This window comes from Acanthaster planci, linkage group LG17 (assembly GCF_054643075.1).
Source record: "Acanthaster planci isolate LZ-2023a linkage group LG17, COTS_SCS, whole genome shotgun sequence".
NCBI lineage: Eukaryota > Metazoa > Echinodermata > Asteroidea > Valvatida > Acanthasteridae > Acanthaster > Acanthaster planci.
Genome location: NC_141793.1, coordinates 5,783,436 through 5,802,656, shown reverse-complemented (window position 1 = coordinate 5,802,656; position 19,221 = coordinate 5,783,436). Strand labels below are relative to the sequence as shown.

The 19,221-nt window shown below is 39.3% G+C and overlaps 1 protein-coding gene and 1 pseudogene across 12 annotated transcripts in view; one reads left to right on the top strand and one right to left on the bottom strand.

Moving 5' to 3' along the window:
* Positions 1-1,906: 1,906 nt before the first annotated feature.
* fbxl4 (F-box and leucine rich repeat protein 4) overlaps positions 1,907-19,221 on the bottom strand; it is a 70,148-nt gene continuing 52,833 nt past the window's right edge. For 11 of the 12 annotated variants that reach the window (XM_087147909.1, XM_087147910.1, XM_087147907.1 and 8 more), the window contains 6 exons: positions 18,784-18,913; positions 18,230-18,319; positions 15,906-16,016; positions 14,336-14,428; positions 12,382-12,486; positions 1,907-10,927 (listed from right to left, as the gene is read on the bottom strand). In XM_087147909.1, the coding sequence (XP_087004035.1) occupies positions 10,795-10,927; positions 12,382-12,486; positions 14,336-14,428; positions 15,906-16,016; positions 18,230-18,319; positions 18,784-18,913 (662 nt within the window). In that variant the 3' untranslated portion in view covers positions 1,907-10,794. The remainder of the gene's footprint in view (positions 10,928-12,381; positions 12,487-14,335; positions 14,429-15,905; positions 16,017-18,229; positions 18,320-18,783; positions 18,914-19,221) is intronic. The other variant, XM_087147912.1, reaches the window with a different exon arrangement.
* Positions 5,078-6,908, top strand: LOC147796301 (uncharacterized; annotated as a pseudogene).

Here is a 19,221-nt window from a genome sequence, read left to right as displayed (position 1 = left end):
TAAGTTCATGTACTCAACCGGGTTGAGATCAGAAGGCTGGAATTTCAACTCAAACCCATTTGGGATAATCTTGTGATGGAGGCAAGAAATTTACGTGACTATACAGAAGCGTGTCTTCGTAAATGCATGGAGGAAGGAAAATGTAGCCACGGCAAGTTCCAGGGAAGTTTCCGCAGCTGCAGGTGATGAAGTTGGCAAGCTGTCTAACAATCGCCGGCGAAGGTGAAGCTTGACCATATCCAACGGTGATCGACAAAATTCGCAGCAAATAAATCAGAGAAATATGGAAGGGCTGCGTCTTCCAGGGATATGGTGTGCTTCCTGAAATACCTTTGCCCCAAACTCGTTCCCACGGTTACGATCTTGCGGGCCGCGCCATGTTGGTTCCCACCATTCCTTGCGCGATGTAACCCCTGCTATTGTAAAACTTCAATATCACACTATAATACATTCCTCGCGTTATATTGTTCCTGGTCCCTTAGTTCAACGTGTTTGCATATATTCAGCAGTGTCCTCCAAACATGATGAATATGTTTGATGTGACCCTTTCGCATTATTGTAAATATCGCTTAGACTGTATAATCCCAATTATATTTGTAAACAACTCAAACTTAAAACAAGTCATCTATTTTCTGAAATTATTTTCTGAAACTACGTTTATGTGAGTCCAAACCGTTCAAAATTGTTGACAGTCTCAAGACGTTCATTATTCTTTACCATATCATGATGCGTCACAATGCCATTGGCGTATATTATAGAACATGTAAACCGATGGTTCAAATAAGAACGTTAGCTTGGTGTTGTTGGAAGACTTGCATATTGTTCAACTGGTGTAGGGCTGCTAACTATTATTCGGTTACTCTGTTAATCAATTATGTGTTGATCATTCAGTTACAGTTTTAATCTGATTATAAATTGTATGTATTGGAAACCATTTTGTGAAAATAAAGGCTCCTTAGAAAGCATAAAAGAACAAAAATGTGTGAAACCATTCCTTGAAGAACTTGATATGATGATAAAACATTGCAACAAAGTTTTGTCTAAAACTCTTATATGTGCTTTTTGTCAGTGAGTTGAACATCATTGTCACAATGATAAAACTGTCGCAAAGCAGTCTGCTTATTAGTGACATTATTGCTGTGGCAATGTGAATAGTTCAAATAATTGCACTTTAATGTCCACTTCACAGGATCAGTGACTAGGAATCATTAGTGTTAAAGTTTTCGAATACGCACACACAAAATGAGGAAGACTGTCATCCGGAGACCAAGAACTACCTACCCTGTGAAGTCACGGTGCCTCAAGTGGGGTTGTGAAACCATTTTATTGGAGCTGCAAAGATTAAAGCCAGATGCATGAACAATGCCCTTTGATATATATGAACATGTGTACTATGTTGACTTGGGAAAGCTGCCCCATTTCTTCGCAAATGACCAGGGCACACTGGTCAAAACATAGATCCCAAACCACCGGCTCTTCTGAAATATGCTTCGGAAAAGAAATTGCTCCTGCACGGTAATCCACCAAGCATTACAATTTCACCTCCAACATCCAAAGCTTTAAATATTTAACATTTTCTAACATTTTCCAATGGAAAATCCAGACATACATGTACCAGTAGAGTACCTGTTTTCCTGTTATTTCCACTACTCATGGAGATTGGAAAGTATTTGGAATTCTAAACTTGTTACACAATCCGCAAGTCTGTCAGTTTTGTTTTTTGTTTTTAATTCTTATATGCATAATTTGAGCTTGGACACAACTTTAATTCGTCTTGTTTGTTATTTGTTTTTGTTAAAGACCATGTGAACTTCCCTGGGTGGGATAATAAAGTTTCAAATATAGTTTCTCAACTCATCACTTCGCATCTATTCGAGAGCAGTTAATAAAACATGCTACTAAAACATTTCAGGTGATCAACAAATACAGTTTATTTGCATATATACTGTGTGCAATAATATACCAAAATACTTTGAAACCAATAACTTCTATTTTATATAAATATCAAGCTCCATAAGACTGGCCCCTGTTTGAGAAAAACATGTGACCATGTACAAAATATGTGACAAAAGCAATAATTTGAACGATATACCCAGCTGGTTTATGTGAAGTTGCTGTCAGTTACAGAGTCTGTGTAAATACTGCCTAGCAAATGAGTCTGCTTCATTTTAATATGGAAAGAAGGACGAACATCACTCTGGTGACAAAGGAATGTACTTTCTGAGTCCTCAGGCTGATAGATTCTTGAACCCCTAAACCTCCCCAGTCTCCAACAATTTCTGTTGGAGCACTAACTGCAAGAATAATACAGCATTTTGAAAAAATCTGATATCAGGCACTGGTTTAAAAATGTGGGCAATGTTAACAGAAGGTGAAAAACCCAAGAGCATCCTAGTTAAAAGACAGAGCAGTCCATTCAAAATAATTGAATTCAACCTTGTCATTTTAAGTAGTGCATGTGTGTCAAAGTATTTGCAACCCGAAGTGATGGTCCTCTTTAATCTCCCAGTACTTGTCTATGAAAATATACTTCCTTTAAATCAAGCTTTTCTCCTGTTTCTCTGGTAGTTAAAAGATGCATGTATGAAGAAAAATTCCTTACATCGCCTTGACAATTTCTCATGGATGAGTGCATGGTCATGTGTATCTACATTCTTCAAACAACTACACAGAAGAGGTACCAATGAACAGCAATATAATTCAAACAAAAAAGGAAAACATGTTGGACCACATTTAAATTTAAAATACCTGACCGGACCAAACAATGGACTTATACGGAAGAATAAAGCACACAAATTTTGAACACTTTAAAGTACTGGTACTTTGGAAAATAATGTAGAAATTAATTTATTTGAAATATATTTTTTAAAATTCTACTTTTAAATCATGACAGCAACAACTTGTTAAATATACATGTATGTAAAATTATATTAATTAGTACATGCACAACAGCATAGTGGTCTATGCGAGGAATGCATGCTTTAGCAGTGCATCAGCATGACTTAACACCTAAAATACAATAGGGTTTTTCTAATGCTTACTGCACTGTCATCATTGTGCAAATTAGACATGCCATAGCATGTACACAGCATGTTTTTGTAAGGTACCATAGTACACTAAAGCAAAGTCTCGAAATGCACGCATTAAAACACTACTGATAATGAATAACATCAAGCAACGGCACGTCATCGTCCAGGATTCAAGCAAGTGTAAAGATTAAAAAATACCACAACTCCATGGAAAGTGAAGCACAAGGTCAACTCATAACTCCTCTCTGCACCAAGGTTGTGTCTTGATGGTTTCATGCCCAGCATGCTGTAGAACAAGTAGGCATGTATTTTCAGCATGTACGTTACATTTTCCATGCAAGTGACATGATTGAAGAACTCTGCTTGCAAACTGCTAAACCACGTTGTTGATGATTTTTTTTCCTTGCATGCATTTGCGGACATGCCACGGTACAATTTGCCCATTTTGTACGTACCACCATTTTAAATTAATGTTTAATTTTTTGTTTTTGTACTTTTTTTTTCAGATTGTGTGCTGTGCCATTAAAAAAGCTGTCATGATTGTTAAAAATCCTGAATTTTCTTTTAAAATAAAAAAGCTGATTTTTTAAACTTAAATCAGCTTTGTTAATTTGATTTAATGAGACACACATCTTTGTTACATTCACAGCTGTGCATGCCTGAACATGCATGCTCCTTCTCTATGGAAAAAATACACTGAACAGATCCAAAGGCCCAGAAAGTACATGTAGGAACGTGTAGATTTTTAATTTCACAAACGGATGCATTGCACTCCTGAGGCTTGGAATTGTAATGTCAAAATGAGTTTACAGTTGAAGTGTTTGCTGTGCATTATTCTCATTGGTTTTTGGGGGAGGAATCTTGGCCACTGCCACCCAGATCCAGATGTGAATTCAGAAATGGATGCTAGAATCTACAACTATGCCATTTACTTATTGTGAGAGAGAGAAAGCAAATTTTTCCTGGGAAAACTCGGGCAGAATCAGCCTTGAAGAGAATCTGTGAAAGTAACAACATTAATTTTGATTTTCTTGATAAAGATGTGACCACTAGATTTAGACAAAAAGCAAAAGCATGATGACTCCCACACTGAAGGCCTTCAGAAAAATTAGAAAACAAGGCCAAAAAAATCTTGAGAAATTCAAGAATACAGTGCACAAGCTTAAACTGGGAGGACTCAAGCATTGAGCATGATCTTGAGAGTGAGAGAAAACGAAGGAAACTAGCTGAAAACGAGGGCAAAGCAAACATGAAAATTGCAAAACAGTGTACAAAATCTGTAAAGAAAGCCCAAACCACTCTTTGAAGACTTATAAAAAGATGAACATATCGAAGAGATGTGAAAAGAAAAGAGAAATACAGGTGAACTTGGGTTAAAAAAAGATCTGAAAGATACTGTCCAGTTTACAATGGATTTACTTAGCAATGAGGGTAGCATGCAGTCAATCATTCTATGTGATGCTTTTGGCAACCAAGTCCTGTTCAAATCTCTGGTAAACTTGTACACTTCTTCAAAATGTTATTTTGGCATCAAAGAGCAAACTGTATGATTTTTCTGTTGTAAATCAATGTAAAAATAATGTAAATTCAGTCTCAAAATCCTTCAAGACTCAGTATGGTTGCAAAATTTGGTTGATGCATGACGATGCTATGTGTGCAGAGGACCAAACCATTTTGTAACAAAGGAGGCATCATTCTTCATGTTCGTAGGCCTGTCGTGTACCCATACATGCACATGGATGAACCAAGAAATTGAATGTAAAATAAATTCTTCCCTTTTTGACCTTGTTTAGAATGATCAGGTAATGAATCTGAGGGAGAGAAGTGCAGATGGGAGGCTTGACTACGGTGCCATCCATAACGGACCAGTGCTGACTCAACCAGGATCATCCAATCCAAGGCGAGCATAGTGGTCAACCACTGAGCTTTATCAATTGGAGATCACTGACAGAAGAGTTTCTTCATCAGGGTCAGAGGAAGCGAAGGTCCACTACATCGGTTGGGATGAACGGTATGATGAATGGCGACCGAAATCAGAAGTAATTGACATGTCAGCTGAGAGTAAGGAAGCCGATGCCTTGAATTTGGTAAAGATTGACTTGAAGACAAAGGTGAAAGAACCTACAACTTTCGCAAGTCAGAGACTCAGAAATAACATTACATATTCCTATTCCTAAGAGGCTGGAGAGGCCAGTTTAAATATGCCTATAAACTAGTCAGTGTCTAGAACTTTCCCACTGTTGTAAAGATAAGCACCTCATTTTAGTTTGTGATATTTCATCATGTTAGTGTAAACCTGTCAAATAAAGAGCATGTATAAAGCTTGTCATTCAAATGAACTTGTCTCCTCAGCTTTTCATATACATGTACATTTAAATGTGTTTATAATCGGTCATGCCTGTTGTGTTCACCGAGTCCCCAAGATTACAGGGCCTGTTGTGTTGCAAGTCCCCAATGTGTGGCTGTGCGTTCGGCTGTGAAACCAGTATGCACATGTAGCATGTTTCATTTACATAAGAGGGGTGACGGAATGCCTTCAAGTAATCTTGAGTGAACCAAAGTGGGGTCGACAAATTCATTTGTTACCTTAAGGTCGGGAACCATCGTAAAAAGCTGGCGGCCAGAGCGTACACAAGCACAGTTCGTTCCCGGGGTGTTGAGCAGTACACACATTGTGCACTCACCACTACCTGCAAGGTTGGAAATGAAGTAGTCCCTAGGGACGCACGCATTTTGCATACATGCTGCCTTGGCATTTTGCATGCATGCCCATTCCTGTGTGAGATTGAAAATGTGTGAGATAAAAAATAAGACTTGCACAATTGGATCGAGTTGACTGAAACAAACACGGCACAGATTACAAGATTACTGATTAGAAAATGACTTTCATTTGTACTCTCGAGGCTGCCTTGAGCTTCCTCACCTTTGGCAAAAATGTCAGTGAGCTTAGCCAATTAAAATTTGTTTACATTTGAGATTGTTTTCTTTTTTTTTCCAGAATCAGTCAGAATAAACAGTCGGCTGCCAGGCCAATGGCAACAGAGAAAAACACACAACTAAAAGGAAGCTAGAGAAGAAAAACAGCATTGTTTTTTGAAGACAGTCAATGCAGTGTGGTATTCCTTCAAAACTATGCAGCCACTCATGCGGTAATGCTCCCCGGTAGGGGAGCAGGCCATAAGTGGGATGACATCCTTCCCAGCAATGCCACCAAGGCTACTGTACACAGAGTGTACAAGACTATCATCAAAACTGGTGGTAAGTACAACTGTGTGCATTCAACATCTGAAAGGTGGTGGAAGATTTCAGCATGTATAACCATCACAATTATTTGTTATCTCTGTATCTTCAGGCTGCAGAGTTGTGGGTCTGAGTGCTTTTTGGGACCTCTGGAGGGAGCTTTGCACACACATCGTCATCTCTAGGTCCATGACTGACCTTTGCTTCACATGTCAAGAAAACAACAGTGCAATCATAAGGTCAGCCAACCATGGTGAAGAGGCAAAGGGGGAAAGGCTGAAGGAGCAGGAAAGTCATCTCCTGACGGCAACCAAGCAGCGATCCTACTACACATCCCAGGTCAAAGAAGCCAAAAATTGCCTGCCGGATCGACATCTGGATGATCCAGTGAAGACACATCATCCTTCTGTTTCACATTAGTCTTTTGCTTTTGCACAGCAGGTACATTTACCCAATAAAGCGTTCCAGCCAGGCCCGATCTACCGGTACTTCATGGCCCTGTGGAAGTGTCTGGTATTTGGAGTGTGCAATGATGCTATACCGCAGCAAGTAAGGCCGTGTCCGAAATGGGCTTCCAGAGCGACCTCTAAGTCTATTGTCTACGCGTCTCCACACATTCCCAACGGAGAAAAGACCTAGACCTAGCTCTAGACAAGAGATTTGGATGCAGCCTTAGTCACCACCTACACAGATTACTGAGGGATGACTGCAACACTGCCTTCATTCTAAAAGCTAATCCAATCTCAGAATATTTTAGAGTGGCGTTATACAGATAACATAACTGGTCTCACTGCCTTGAGTTTGCCAACAAATGGAAGACTCTAGAGGGAAGGCAATCAGATATAGCAAGAGATTTCTTGGCCAAACAGAGCGACACGATCAGTGACAGAGAGTGGCTGACTTGACATCGGTTGATGGACCACTGCAGTACACTGGATACCATCGATCTTGCTACGCTCAGTTCAAGGAAAAAAACAAGTTCGAGAAAGTCAAAGCCATCCAAGAGAAACCGAGTAAAAAATAAAACATCCCCCAACTGGATGAACTTGAGGATGGCACCGTCATTGTATGACTGGGTCTCATTTCTCAACCCAGTTTACTGCAAACTGAAGGGGAGTAAAACGTTAGCACCACTTCCATAGCTGCCAACTATTACGAATTTTTCATAATTATCATGACTTTTTTGTAAAATTACACAAATAAAAATTGCCAGTAAAAAATTAGGAATTTCCTTTTTTCCAAGTCATTTTTGTAAATTTTCAGATAAAATCGTGTACACTCATAACAAAAGTAAAAATTGATACCAATACCAAATATTTTTGGACCGCACTTGGCCAGGAGTCGTACTGCCGTTTGATTATGTATAAGCATCAAGCCTGTTACCTGAACTTCTCACCAATCTGTGCGTGAATGCATAATTGGCTGTTGTCATCCTGGTTTAGCATTTTGTGTGAGTGCTGAGTCGAAAAATGGCAGAATCTACCGGGTCCTCTGAGGTTGATTTTGAAGAATCTAGGTTGGATTGGGATTCGCCAAGCTGAAAGCCAACTATCAGACGATGAACTTGGTGATGCTGACGGCGTGGCCGAGGGTCCTGCCTTTGTTGTTCATGGTGTGCAGCCATACAGCTTCGAGCAGGAAGCCACTCCGCCATGCAAGATGATGTTGCTGGTGCCGAAGTGAATGTCAGACCGATGCCTGGACGACTGCTAAATACCGACTGGTAGGCCCTAATTTTATTGCCATTCATTTGCAGGTATTTTAACATATTTCTAAAAAATTACGAAAGCTAGCAGGTCTGGTCACGCCCTAGAAAAAAAAAGCATTTTTGGCACAGTCTAGCTACAGTCATTGACGGTCGGAGTTTTTAACGGTCGGAGTTTGTAACATTCGACGTCTGACAGTTTTGTCATTCTAATCCCTCCAGGTGTTCATGTGGGAAATGCCAGGTAATGGGAGATGTAGTGAACTGCAGGTGTTGCTCTAAGATACAGCCACTGAAGAATAAGCTAGCAGAAATTGGTGACCCCACCATTTCCTGCATCACTGACCATCCCTGGTTGAGGCAACCACATAATAGAGGTACCAAATGCTTATCCAGATGCAGAGGGCACATATAGAGGTTTCCAGTATCCACCACGAGATGAGTTGTGAATATTCACGTAAGATTTGGGAATTCTTCATGCAACCACAGACAACACATGTTAGTGGCACAATACTTAGTACAATCAAGATCCAAATGCCAACAAAAGTGAATGACTGTGGCTATGAATGATCAAAATGGGCAAGAAAGTATCAGGAAACTACAACTAAACCATGTGTGTACACGCGCAAGAAAACGTACGTGACAGAGGGACACCTCAGCGCTCCGGCCGGGCAGCTGCATGACATAGGCAAGCACTTGCGTCATGGGGTCATATGCATATATTGGCATACCTAATGCATTTTTGTGAAGTGTGGCAAAATGCTCACGGGATACAGCATTCGCGGTAGATTTTTTTTTGGCATTAAAAACTGTAATTGCAATGTATTGTCTTGTATTTGGTTAACAGCCTAAAAAATCCAGCAGAAAAACTTCAAATGGAAACTGCAACCTCGTTGGAGTCCCTCAGAGCAATAAAGCTTCGGAGAATTACAGGAGGGACAAGAGTTTTGAGGAGCAAGACAGTATGAAGGGGCTACATAGTGTCAAGGAGCAGCAGAGATTGAAGGTGCTATGGGACCTTAAAGAGCATCATCTAACTGGGGAACTGGTGGGGAGAGCATTTGGAAGTGTGAAGTCAAATTTAGGATAGACATTCTTCTTCTAGTAAATCCACTTTTGTTTTTATAGTTGAGATCAATAGTTGGGGAGGATCTCGGAAGTTGAAATATTCCTTTTGGGAACAGTGCATGTTCCCATAGGGAGCCATGGATGCTCCCAAAAGGAACAGGCTGTTCCTAGCCAGGTACACGTATGAGGTTTGTTAATTTTTACATAAAATTGCCTGTGACAATATTCCAACTGGGACCAAATGTATGAATTAAGCTTCTGCAATTCATGAATTATCCACTATACAGAGCAGCCTCAATGGGCAGATGGAATATCAAGTTGTACATACATGTACATCCAAGCCTGAGGGCCCCCACCAGTCCTTGAATGATGCCAACTTAATGATGCCCATCCAAGATTTCATTCACCACAAAACACTCAATGCATAACTCAAGGGCAGTGTACCCGAACTGTGAGAATTACAATGTACTTGTTACCTCTTGTACTGACAGGCACAAACCGAGACAGAGGAACCCCTGAGTATGGATATGTGCATTTGAACATGAAAGGCAAAAAAAAAAGTTCATTAAGTTTTATACCCTAAAACAAAAGAAATCACAGTTTGGATGAGTTTGGATGAGTTTGGATGAGCTTGCAACACTTTCCTGACAGAAACCGAGCCACGTGTTTAGGAGAAACTACTTTCAGGTTGAAAAAAGAGCAGAACTGGGAAACTTGAGAAGAAGGTAATTACTTGATTCAAAGCTTTACACGTAACATACACGATTGATGATTCCTTTAAAAGAAAAATGTTTCCCTTTCCATGAAGTGTAAGCTCTCATTACACATAGAATAAACACTGACTTGCTGAAATTGTTAATGCCGAGTACTCATCAAAGTGAGAAAAAAAGTAAATTCAGGTGACCACCCAATGACCAACAGGCTGACCTCTGTATGCTTTACAAAACCCTTGGTTCCAGCCCAAATCTCAATCATGGACAGTGGTAAACATACTGCACACACTGTTCCTACTGTACATGTACATGTACTGGTATAACAGTCTCGGTCAAGAAATGAGCTGGTGACCATAAATACCTCCATTTGAAATGCTGCATTCCTTGGAGAGTCTGTGTTGGAGGCAGCACTGGGTGTGGATCTCAGACTTTCCCTCAATCCTGCTTTCCAGACGATTTGGCTCGAACTGCTGGACTCTGAAAGACTTCTCTACATGTAAACTTAGGCTGCATCCGAATCTCTTGTCTAGAGCTAGGTCTAGGTCTTCACTCCATTAGAAATGCGTGGAGACGCATAGACAATAGACCTACATGTAGCCGTAGCTCTGGAAGCCCGTTTCGGACACGGCCTCAGATATGCATATACAGGTACCGGTATTCGTAAGACCTCTCAGGTTGAGCACTTCAATATCTGTCACCAGTAAAATAGTTTATGAGCATGTACCTGAGAAAAGATCACAGTACCGGTAAATAATATTCCGAAAGACCTTAAAAGTATATACACTACTTTTGCATAGTGAACACAGATAAACCTTTGGAATGTTGATGTTCATTACATTCAGGACTCATTAATACTTACAAAGCAGTGATCAGATACCATATTTCCTGGATATGATTGGTGCCAAAGACAATGCACCGATAACATGAGGAACAATACCTTGCATTTCAGACATCAATACTGCAAACCTTCCCTTTCATTTCTAAGGACAATTTCTCCACAGGAAGGTCTAGCACACGCTGTATTTGGCCTGAGCAGTGGTCAGGACGATATAAAGCTCCTCTGTATGGTAACCTGGGGGTGGGCTTGTCTCAACATGACAATGTCCACGTCCGTTATACTGTTGCAGAACGACAGGTCACAGAAGCGCATCTTCGGACAGCTTTCGAAGACTCTGGAATGGTATAAGAATGAGAGCAAAACAAACCAATATTGGTTTTATTCCAGGTCTTGCCTTTACATGTAACACATTTTGAGTAGTAGGTCCATGTAGTTACACCAATGTACATACATACATGTATACTCAATCTGTAATGCTTGTGGTGCCCACTGCTGCTTTGGATTTGAATCAGCCACCTGATCCTGGCACACTCAGTGATCAAGTGGTTAAGATGTGCATGCCAGTATGCAGGGAAGTCATGGGTTTGATGCCAACTGGGCAAACCTGTGATTTTTTGCAACTCTCAGACCACACTGGGTTACAGTGTGAATACACGTTGGCGGCCAGGAAAACTTAGTATAATATCAATCTCTCCCATTGCAAAGCCAAATTCATTTCATTCCACTGAAAAGTCTGAAATTTTTTTACCCAAGCAGAAATACAGGAACAGCATCAAATTCCTCAAAACGAAAACAAAGCTGGGCTGTATATCCCAATACTGGAAAATCTGCTGGTGGATTTTGAAGGATATGGGAAAGTTGGAGTAAAAATGGACGGAAGACCAAAGAAATGTAAAAAGCTCATCTTTGCATACTTGTACCATACGCAAGATAGAATGTGACATATGCATGTACAGCTTCTGCACTGGGAAACTATACGATTTCTACTAGACAACTACTTAGCTTCTAAAATGTGTTTATTCCGGGAAAATGTCCACCATAATATTATTTTGTTTACAACAGGAAGGCATACGAAGCACATGCTTGCCTTGGGAAAGCTCACTGTACCAGTACATTTCACATGAACACATAAAGCTGAAGCAGGCTGCTTGATCATGTCATAATTTCATTACAGATTCAAAATAAAAAGTGGACGTTTTCAAGGTGTCAGTTAAGTGGATTCGAACACTACTGGTAGTCATATGACAGACTACAGGGTGATATACATGTAAGTACTTATCTTCAGGCAAACTTGACCTCTCAATTCTGATTGGCTGATCCATGGCAACAAACAGTGTGATATAGAACTTTATTGCATGGTTCATATCAAACCCTGTGTAATGTGCCTTTGTACATGTAAATCACGCATTGTGCTATTTTTATGCTGAAAGCAAAATGCACAATAGCAAAATTTACTTTAAATTTGAGGGAGGTGTGTTTGCATGCACAGGCCCCTATAATATCTTACCTGTGCATCAAGTTTACTTGAAGATAAATATTATTAGTTATCACACTTGGGCTGGTGGAATGGAGAATAATGTAGTGCTCCTGTTTCCCATGTACCAATCGGCCTTTGGTCTCATGGTATACAGGACACAGATGTACCAGTAATCCAGTATTCTGTGTTCCACTCGCACTCCTGTGATATCTACATATAATAATATTACAGGTACTGTGTAGTGCATGGCTGACACAAAAGATTACAAACAGGCTTTGCGTGGGGTGCTGGAATCATCTAGACTGACATACCTCTGGACACCATCTACAGACACTGATAATGTTCCCAGAATGTCCAGCTGCTCCAAGTCAGGTAGACAGGCTGCTATGGCGTGCATATCGTTATTGGAAATACTCCTGGCAAAAGTAAACATTAGTAGAGATATACGTAGTAATCATAGATATGAGTTTGACAGATGAGTGGTTTCCAATTCATCAAAATATACGTCTAGGGTAAAAAAAGTTTCTGCAAAGAAAGATTTTGATACTAATGTTGGTGCTCCCTCATTAACCCTAACTCCCTAGGGTGTGCACAAAATCATATTAAAATTGGAGGATTCAGGGCTGTTAGGGTTAAGCTGCTGAACAGGTGATTTTTATCCTCTGTATTCTGACTGCTTTTTAATATTCAATTGATTCCTGTTGCTTTTATCCCATTATTTTTATATCCCATTATTTTTACAAGACTAAGCAGTGGTAATTAACAATTATATAACAATATCTATATTCATATTGTATAATTTTTAGTATCTCAAATTAATCAATGCCTTGCATTTCATATTTTGATTTCAATTTTAATGTTTTGTTTTCTATAAATGAATCCTGTAAATGGCGGTTAACCACTGTTGGTTTCATAAAATAAAATAAAATTACATGAAAAAAGTAAATAAATAAAAAGTAAATTATCAATCCATTTGGAGCCATACTAAGGCCAAACAATATAATAGTTGTGCTTCTGGTTACCCGTCCCAACCTAGCAAATCAAGCTTTTTCTGTTTTTTTTCTTTTTCAACCGACGCGATGCAATGGCCAAGTCAAACTTTGCATGGCCTTGTTCTGAAACCAAACAGTACTGGAACTCTGTAATGCATGCGACTGAATCTACGGTACATGTACATGTACAGTACGTGCGTACAGTGATACGTAACTGTGAGGCTCCAAGCGCAATCCTTGTGTATAAATGGCATCCTAGGACCATGGGGTCATTGTGTTGTGATTGGCTGCCAATGAAATATCAATATTCATATGTGTCAGTAAGACTCATTACAGCCCTTCCTGCATGAGCAGAGGTAGTGACTAACGATTTCCATTATAACTTGCGTTAGCACACATTTCACCATGAATTTATGGCCCAAAATAAGGTTAGTACATTTTAGCTTTCGCCAAGAGGGTCAAATGACAACTGGGGCGGGGCATGCAAAGTCATTACATCATGCATCATTGCGTGGGTTTTAAGTGCTCTATGTGCATCACTTTGTACGAGCTTTCAAACAATTTTTTGGACATTAACTTATCAAACTGTCAGTGCAACACAAATGTATAATTGTCGAAGAGGCTCTGACTTGGGTACTATCTTTGACAATACCGATCCTCAAGTTATGAATCGGTGGAAAAAAAGAGTGGAGCACACCATAAACCATCAAAATCACTATTTAATTTTAAAAAACCACCCCATCCTAAAATTTTTGACCCAAAAACTTTAGAAGAAAACAGAAGACCCAACCAATTTTTTTTTCAATGCGGTAGGAAGCACAGCTATTCTTTTGTTTGGCCTAAGCAATCTGCAAATTCAATTTGAATTTGAATAAAATCTGGTACACAGATTCCTTTCAATTAACGTGAACATAACAATTTGAATTCCCAAACTACAAACACTGTTTCTATACATTGTGAATTGGGGCAAGCTTTTGCACGGTGACCAACATCTCTAGAATGCATTGGTTCCTTTGTGCTCTTCTTATTCATTGAAAACAGTCCATTGGTGCAAGGTGTATGTACATGTAACATATGTATTTATGTACTTATGCGCATGTGTAACTAAGCAAAAGCTGGCTTTGTCTGCATCCAAATGTTGCCCTTAAACCCTCCAGCCGATTGTGTTCTACCATTCTGGCCAAAATACTGCAAATATTTCATCCACTGGAAGTAATAGAAATCATTAGTTCAGGCAAATGATGATGCATTAAATTTGTGTTATTATTCTTACCTGACTGCTGGTAAGAACAGCTTGCGTAACTTCCGGCAGGACTGCACAAAATTAACGAAGATAGGAGAGAATGGTGGGCCCCTCAACTGGCCACTGAAAAAAAAATTAAACGTACCAACAGTTTCGGCCATGAAAGGGAATAAATCCATTCCCAGATTGGTGATATCCAACAAAACGCACTGTTAAAAATTATACCACTAGCCAGTTGATTAAAAATTAAGTCTCCAATATTGCTCGCTCAGCGTGGCGTAGTAAAGCTAGCTTAGAGGATCACAAGGGAGGCCAGCTTTACTTAATCATGAGACACATGTACATTTAAGTCTCTGTCTCTTAACTGTATTGTCTGTTGTCTTGTCCCATTGTCTCATTTTGTCCTGTTTTGTTTAAGGTCTTCATAAGACCTAGTCTTTCTGATAATGCCTCCATTATTGCCATGTAGCTTCTTCTTTTTGTTTGCTTCATTTTTTCGCATCTTTATTCCTCAATTTTATTTTGTCATAATTTTCTGCATGTATTTTTGTCACACTCCATACATAGCATTACAGAAATAAATGTGGAATTGAATGCAACATGTGGAAAGCAGTCAATGTTTTATCGAACCTCCCCACAGATGCTGCAAATAAACGTTAATTGATGAATTTCATCTAACACAACATAATACATAACAGGCACATCTAACTGAATGAGAACTTTCTTAAACATTTGTGACCCACTGTTCCCAAACCAGGACAGGCTAAGGTAACTTCATAACCCTAAAATAGTGGAACTTCCACTGTTCAGATTTTAAGGGAGTTTTACGGCAATCACTACCCGTAAGAAGCTTACTGCAGACAGAATTTGGATTGAACATGGATCACTTTAAAGTGTACAAAAGAAGCTGAAGGAGAGAAATCTAATCTAACTGAATGAGAACTTTCTTAAACATTTGTGACCCACTGTTCCCAAACCAGGCCAGGCTAAGGTAACTTCATAACCCTAAAACAGTGGAACTTCCACTGTTCAGATTTTAAGGGAGTTTTACGGCAATCACTACCCGTAAGAAGCTTACTGCAGACAGAATTTGGATTGAACATGGATCACTTTAAAGTGTACAAAAGAAGCTGAAGGAGAGGAATTGTCCAACATCACAAATACCGACTTCAGCCTGGATTTAGGATGGTGGGTCACGTTTACCATCACTTTTCCAAACAAGCTTGTTACAAAATGTTTCAACCCAACTCTTTAGTGCTTGCACTTCGGAATGCACATAATGAGCATACCAGCATGCATTTGCGCACAATGAACATGGTTATGCGTATGCATAGTTCTTTGGTTGCTGAGAGTGTAGCACTTTGGTTGCTATGGGTATTGATCTTTAAAATAGAAAAGCAAGATACTAAAAAACAGCGAACGCCATGTGACTGGCTCTCAGCCAATCAAGACACTGAATCTGTGGGTGAGGTGTTATAAATAATTCTACACCTGCTTTCCCAATTGCACAATAATTCAACAGCTTTCCTTTAGGAGAGATTTGTGACGTATACTGTAAGTATGAATGATGACATCATCCCTTTACTAAGAAGATACCTACCACCATCCTAAGTCAATCTCAAGCAGGTTCTCAAACCCCTCTGCAAGAGCCCTGAGGCCTGACATTGTCAGGTTTCTTGCACGCCATAGATTCAAACTCAGTAAACACCTGCTGTACAAAATGAACATGTACATTCAATTCAGATAAGTGAATAAGCCTTTTGCGAGGTAAATTTGAACAAAATCTGGTACACTGAGTTCTTTAAATTCATGTGAACATAACAACTTGAATGTGGGTTCTTGCTTATACTGGTTGGTCTGTTATACAGTGCATGACACCTAATAGTGCACTCAGCCTTGCTGACTGGGCAGCATGACATCCCATGGTTGTATACATAACCATGTAACTGCATGTACATGTTCATCATGCAGCCTTGAACATTGTATGCCATAGGTGTTCCATGTATATGGTACCTCCAAACCAACTTGCTAAACATCTCCTACCTGCTCCTCTATTGATGACACAATTTCTTTAAATTAACTCAAGGTAAAACATGTACCAATATTCACATCTGTATAGCACAATTAATAAACATTTATGAATACCTAAGACAGATTAGCCATTCCTATTGGTCGAGAGTCCATCACACGACCGGTCTTTAATAGTTTATAAAGCGCCAGATTTCAAACATTTTTTCTAGACCCCTATGAAATCTTCTCCGTTTCCCTTGTATTGGTTGAACACGTTTGCAATCTTTACTTAAATGTTGAATCCTATGCAGAGTATCACCAGCAAGCCCCAAATTCACCATGTACTGGCTCATTGCCTTCTGCACTTATCACGCACGTGTACATGTAGTACTGTATGCATGTGAGCATCTTCATTTAACAATTGTTGCCCGTGGTGCAGGGGTCCATGTTTTGTACACCCCAGGGGGCACTCAAGGTGAAGCTGAGGTGCCATTTGCTCCCTTGGGTGTTCTAAAAAACACCATGGACCCCCTCACTGCAGGCAACAATTCGTTTGTTATACCAAGGTCACAGATTTCACTGGAATGCTCTTATATCTGTAATACATGTATATGCACATTTTATTGCAAGATAAATTAAAACACTTTGTCAAGTTGAAACATGTGAACTGTGAATTAGATATAAATTTCAAGGAAAATTATCTATTGTGATGAAATTGTTGACCGATGTTTTTATTGTTTTTTGGGGGGATCTAGGATTTATAACAAACTTGTTTAACAGAGAAACCCGTGATCCATAAAGGATTGGGGGTTTTGTCAAGTGGTTGAATTTCAAGACATTATTTACACCAAGATCTGTTGAAAAGTATTGACAAGATTGAAGAGCAGACGGCATGAGTGTTTTATATCAACAGCAATGAAGATTGCAGAAGCAGTGATCAGAGCACATTGTGTTCCACGACCAAAGCAGTACCACTGGGGCTATATGCAGGAGATGCAACACAGACGCAACTCTGCGAAAGATACCATAATCTATCATTTTTTGTGGCCTGGAAACATCGCCAGTGCATGCAACGCCTGAATGACATGAATGATACAAGTACATGCACGCTTGTGACATCATGTGATCAGTTTGCGACCAATAAAAATTCAGTATCTTCATGTACCGGTATGACCGTGGTATAACAAATACGTTTTTTATACAGCTACATGTATTTGCAAGAGGCACATACAAACCATAACATGGTAGGGGGTGATTGACAAATTCTCAAAAAACAAAAAAAATGGTTGAACAACATCATTGGAAATTTTAAATTTGTTTTGACTTTCCCATTCAAAAGGCATTATTTAATTTGGTCGGTCGGAAAACATTTAAGATCAGCTCAGCAGACTGGACACCTTGGGTTCAGGCCATTATCAGCATCTGTTCTAGACTGACCAAGCATTTATTTTTGACATATAGTACAACATGATAAAATATTAACACCAAGGAATTATGTTTGATTTCTCAAATAATTTCACGGTGTTGCTGCATTCAGGACATTTGTTGTTTTTCTTCTCGTGATAAAGCTAACCAGTTGGTTTCCATTAGGGCTCAAGTTGTGTTTATGTACAGTGTGTGGGGACTAGAAATCATTGGCATTGTAGATTTATGAATCTACAGGGAAAAGATGTCAACAAGAATAAGACATTAGAAAACTATCATGCAATATTGAAATACAAGTCTGGAAACAATCCTTGATTTCAGGAAGAGACAAAATCACACAACAATGCTTTTCAAAGGAAGCACAGGGAAATTCTAACGTCCAAATTTCTAAGTTACCAACTTGTAAAACTTGGAAGTTGTCTGCAAACTTGCAAGAAAATCAAAAGACATATCAATGGATACACGCAACTCACTGTTACATGTACTTACCTGCACTTGGAAAGCTCAGACATCACATTGTCAAAGCTCTGTATTGTCTGTATTGCTCCCAGATTCAAATGCTGCAGTTTGGGGGATTTCCTGTATAGGAAGATTGTAAAAATGACTTCACAGGCTACAGAGGAGTCAAACGAAAAAAATAAAACCAAAACAACACAAGCAAAAACCACCGACAACGTGAAAGAAATTGTATTGCTTCATCTGCTCCAAATTGACAAACAAACCTCAACAACCTGGATCCACTTACTTTGCCACAAGTCAGTCGCAAGTCATCCAGTCCAAAATCAAACCCAAAGCTTACACATTTTAGTACAGAGATGGTTGGTGACAATGGCTGAGTGTAATGTAGACGTACATGTATGTGCATGTAGGAAAGCTTTGGAGAGAGTGACTTCTGACAAAGAAAACTTTCTGGATGTCAAGTGAGGGCACTACCCAAGGGCAACATGTAAATGACCTGTCACAGTGTGCTGCAGTGGGACAGTTGCAAAGGAAAGTAACTGAAATGACTGAAGTTTTAAAAGAAAGCTTTGAAATTGTCCAACCTGATGATGTTGATGACAACAGGTTCTGTTATCCTTGTTCTGTAGAGATTCAGCCTTGTCAAGTTGGTTAGTGTCACCAGTGGGTCAAATGCATCACTGTCCAAAACACGCACTGACGATAAATCAAGCTCTATTAAAAGAGAACACCATCAAAACAGCACGTCAAATCAACTACTCAACATTCACAATAAACTCCACAACATTGTTGATTTTCACTTGCATGGTGACAAATAAAAACCTCTCGATTTCAGAATATCCATCATATATTAAAGGAACTTTTTTCTGCATTTCTTCAGTTGCTAAATTATGCTGTATTTAGTCTTACTTATTTTTATTCACAATTTTAACCGACTCGTATGCCAGTATTACAAGTACAGTTATACATTACTGCTTTGATACAAACTGCAATATGGACTTTCTTTAAAGCCTAATAAGTAT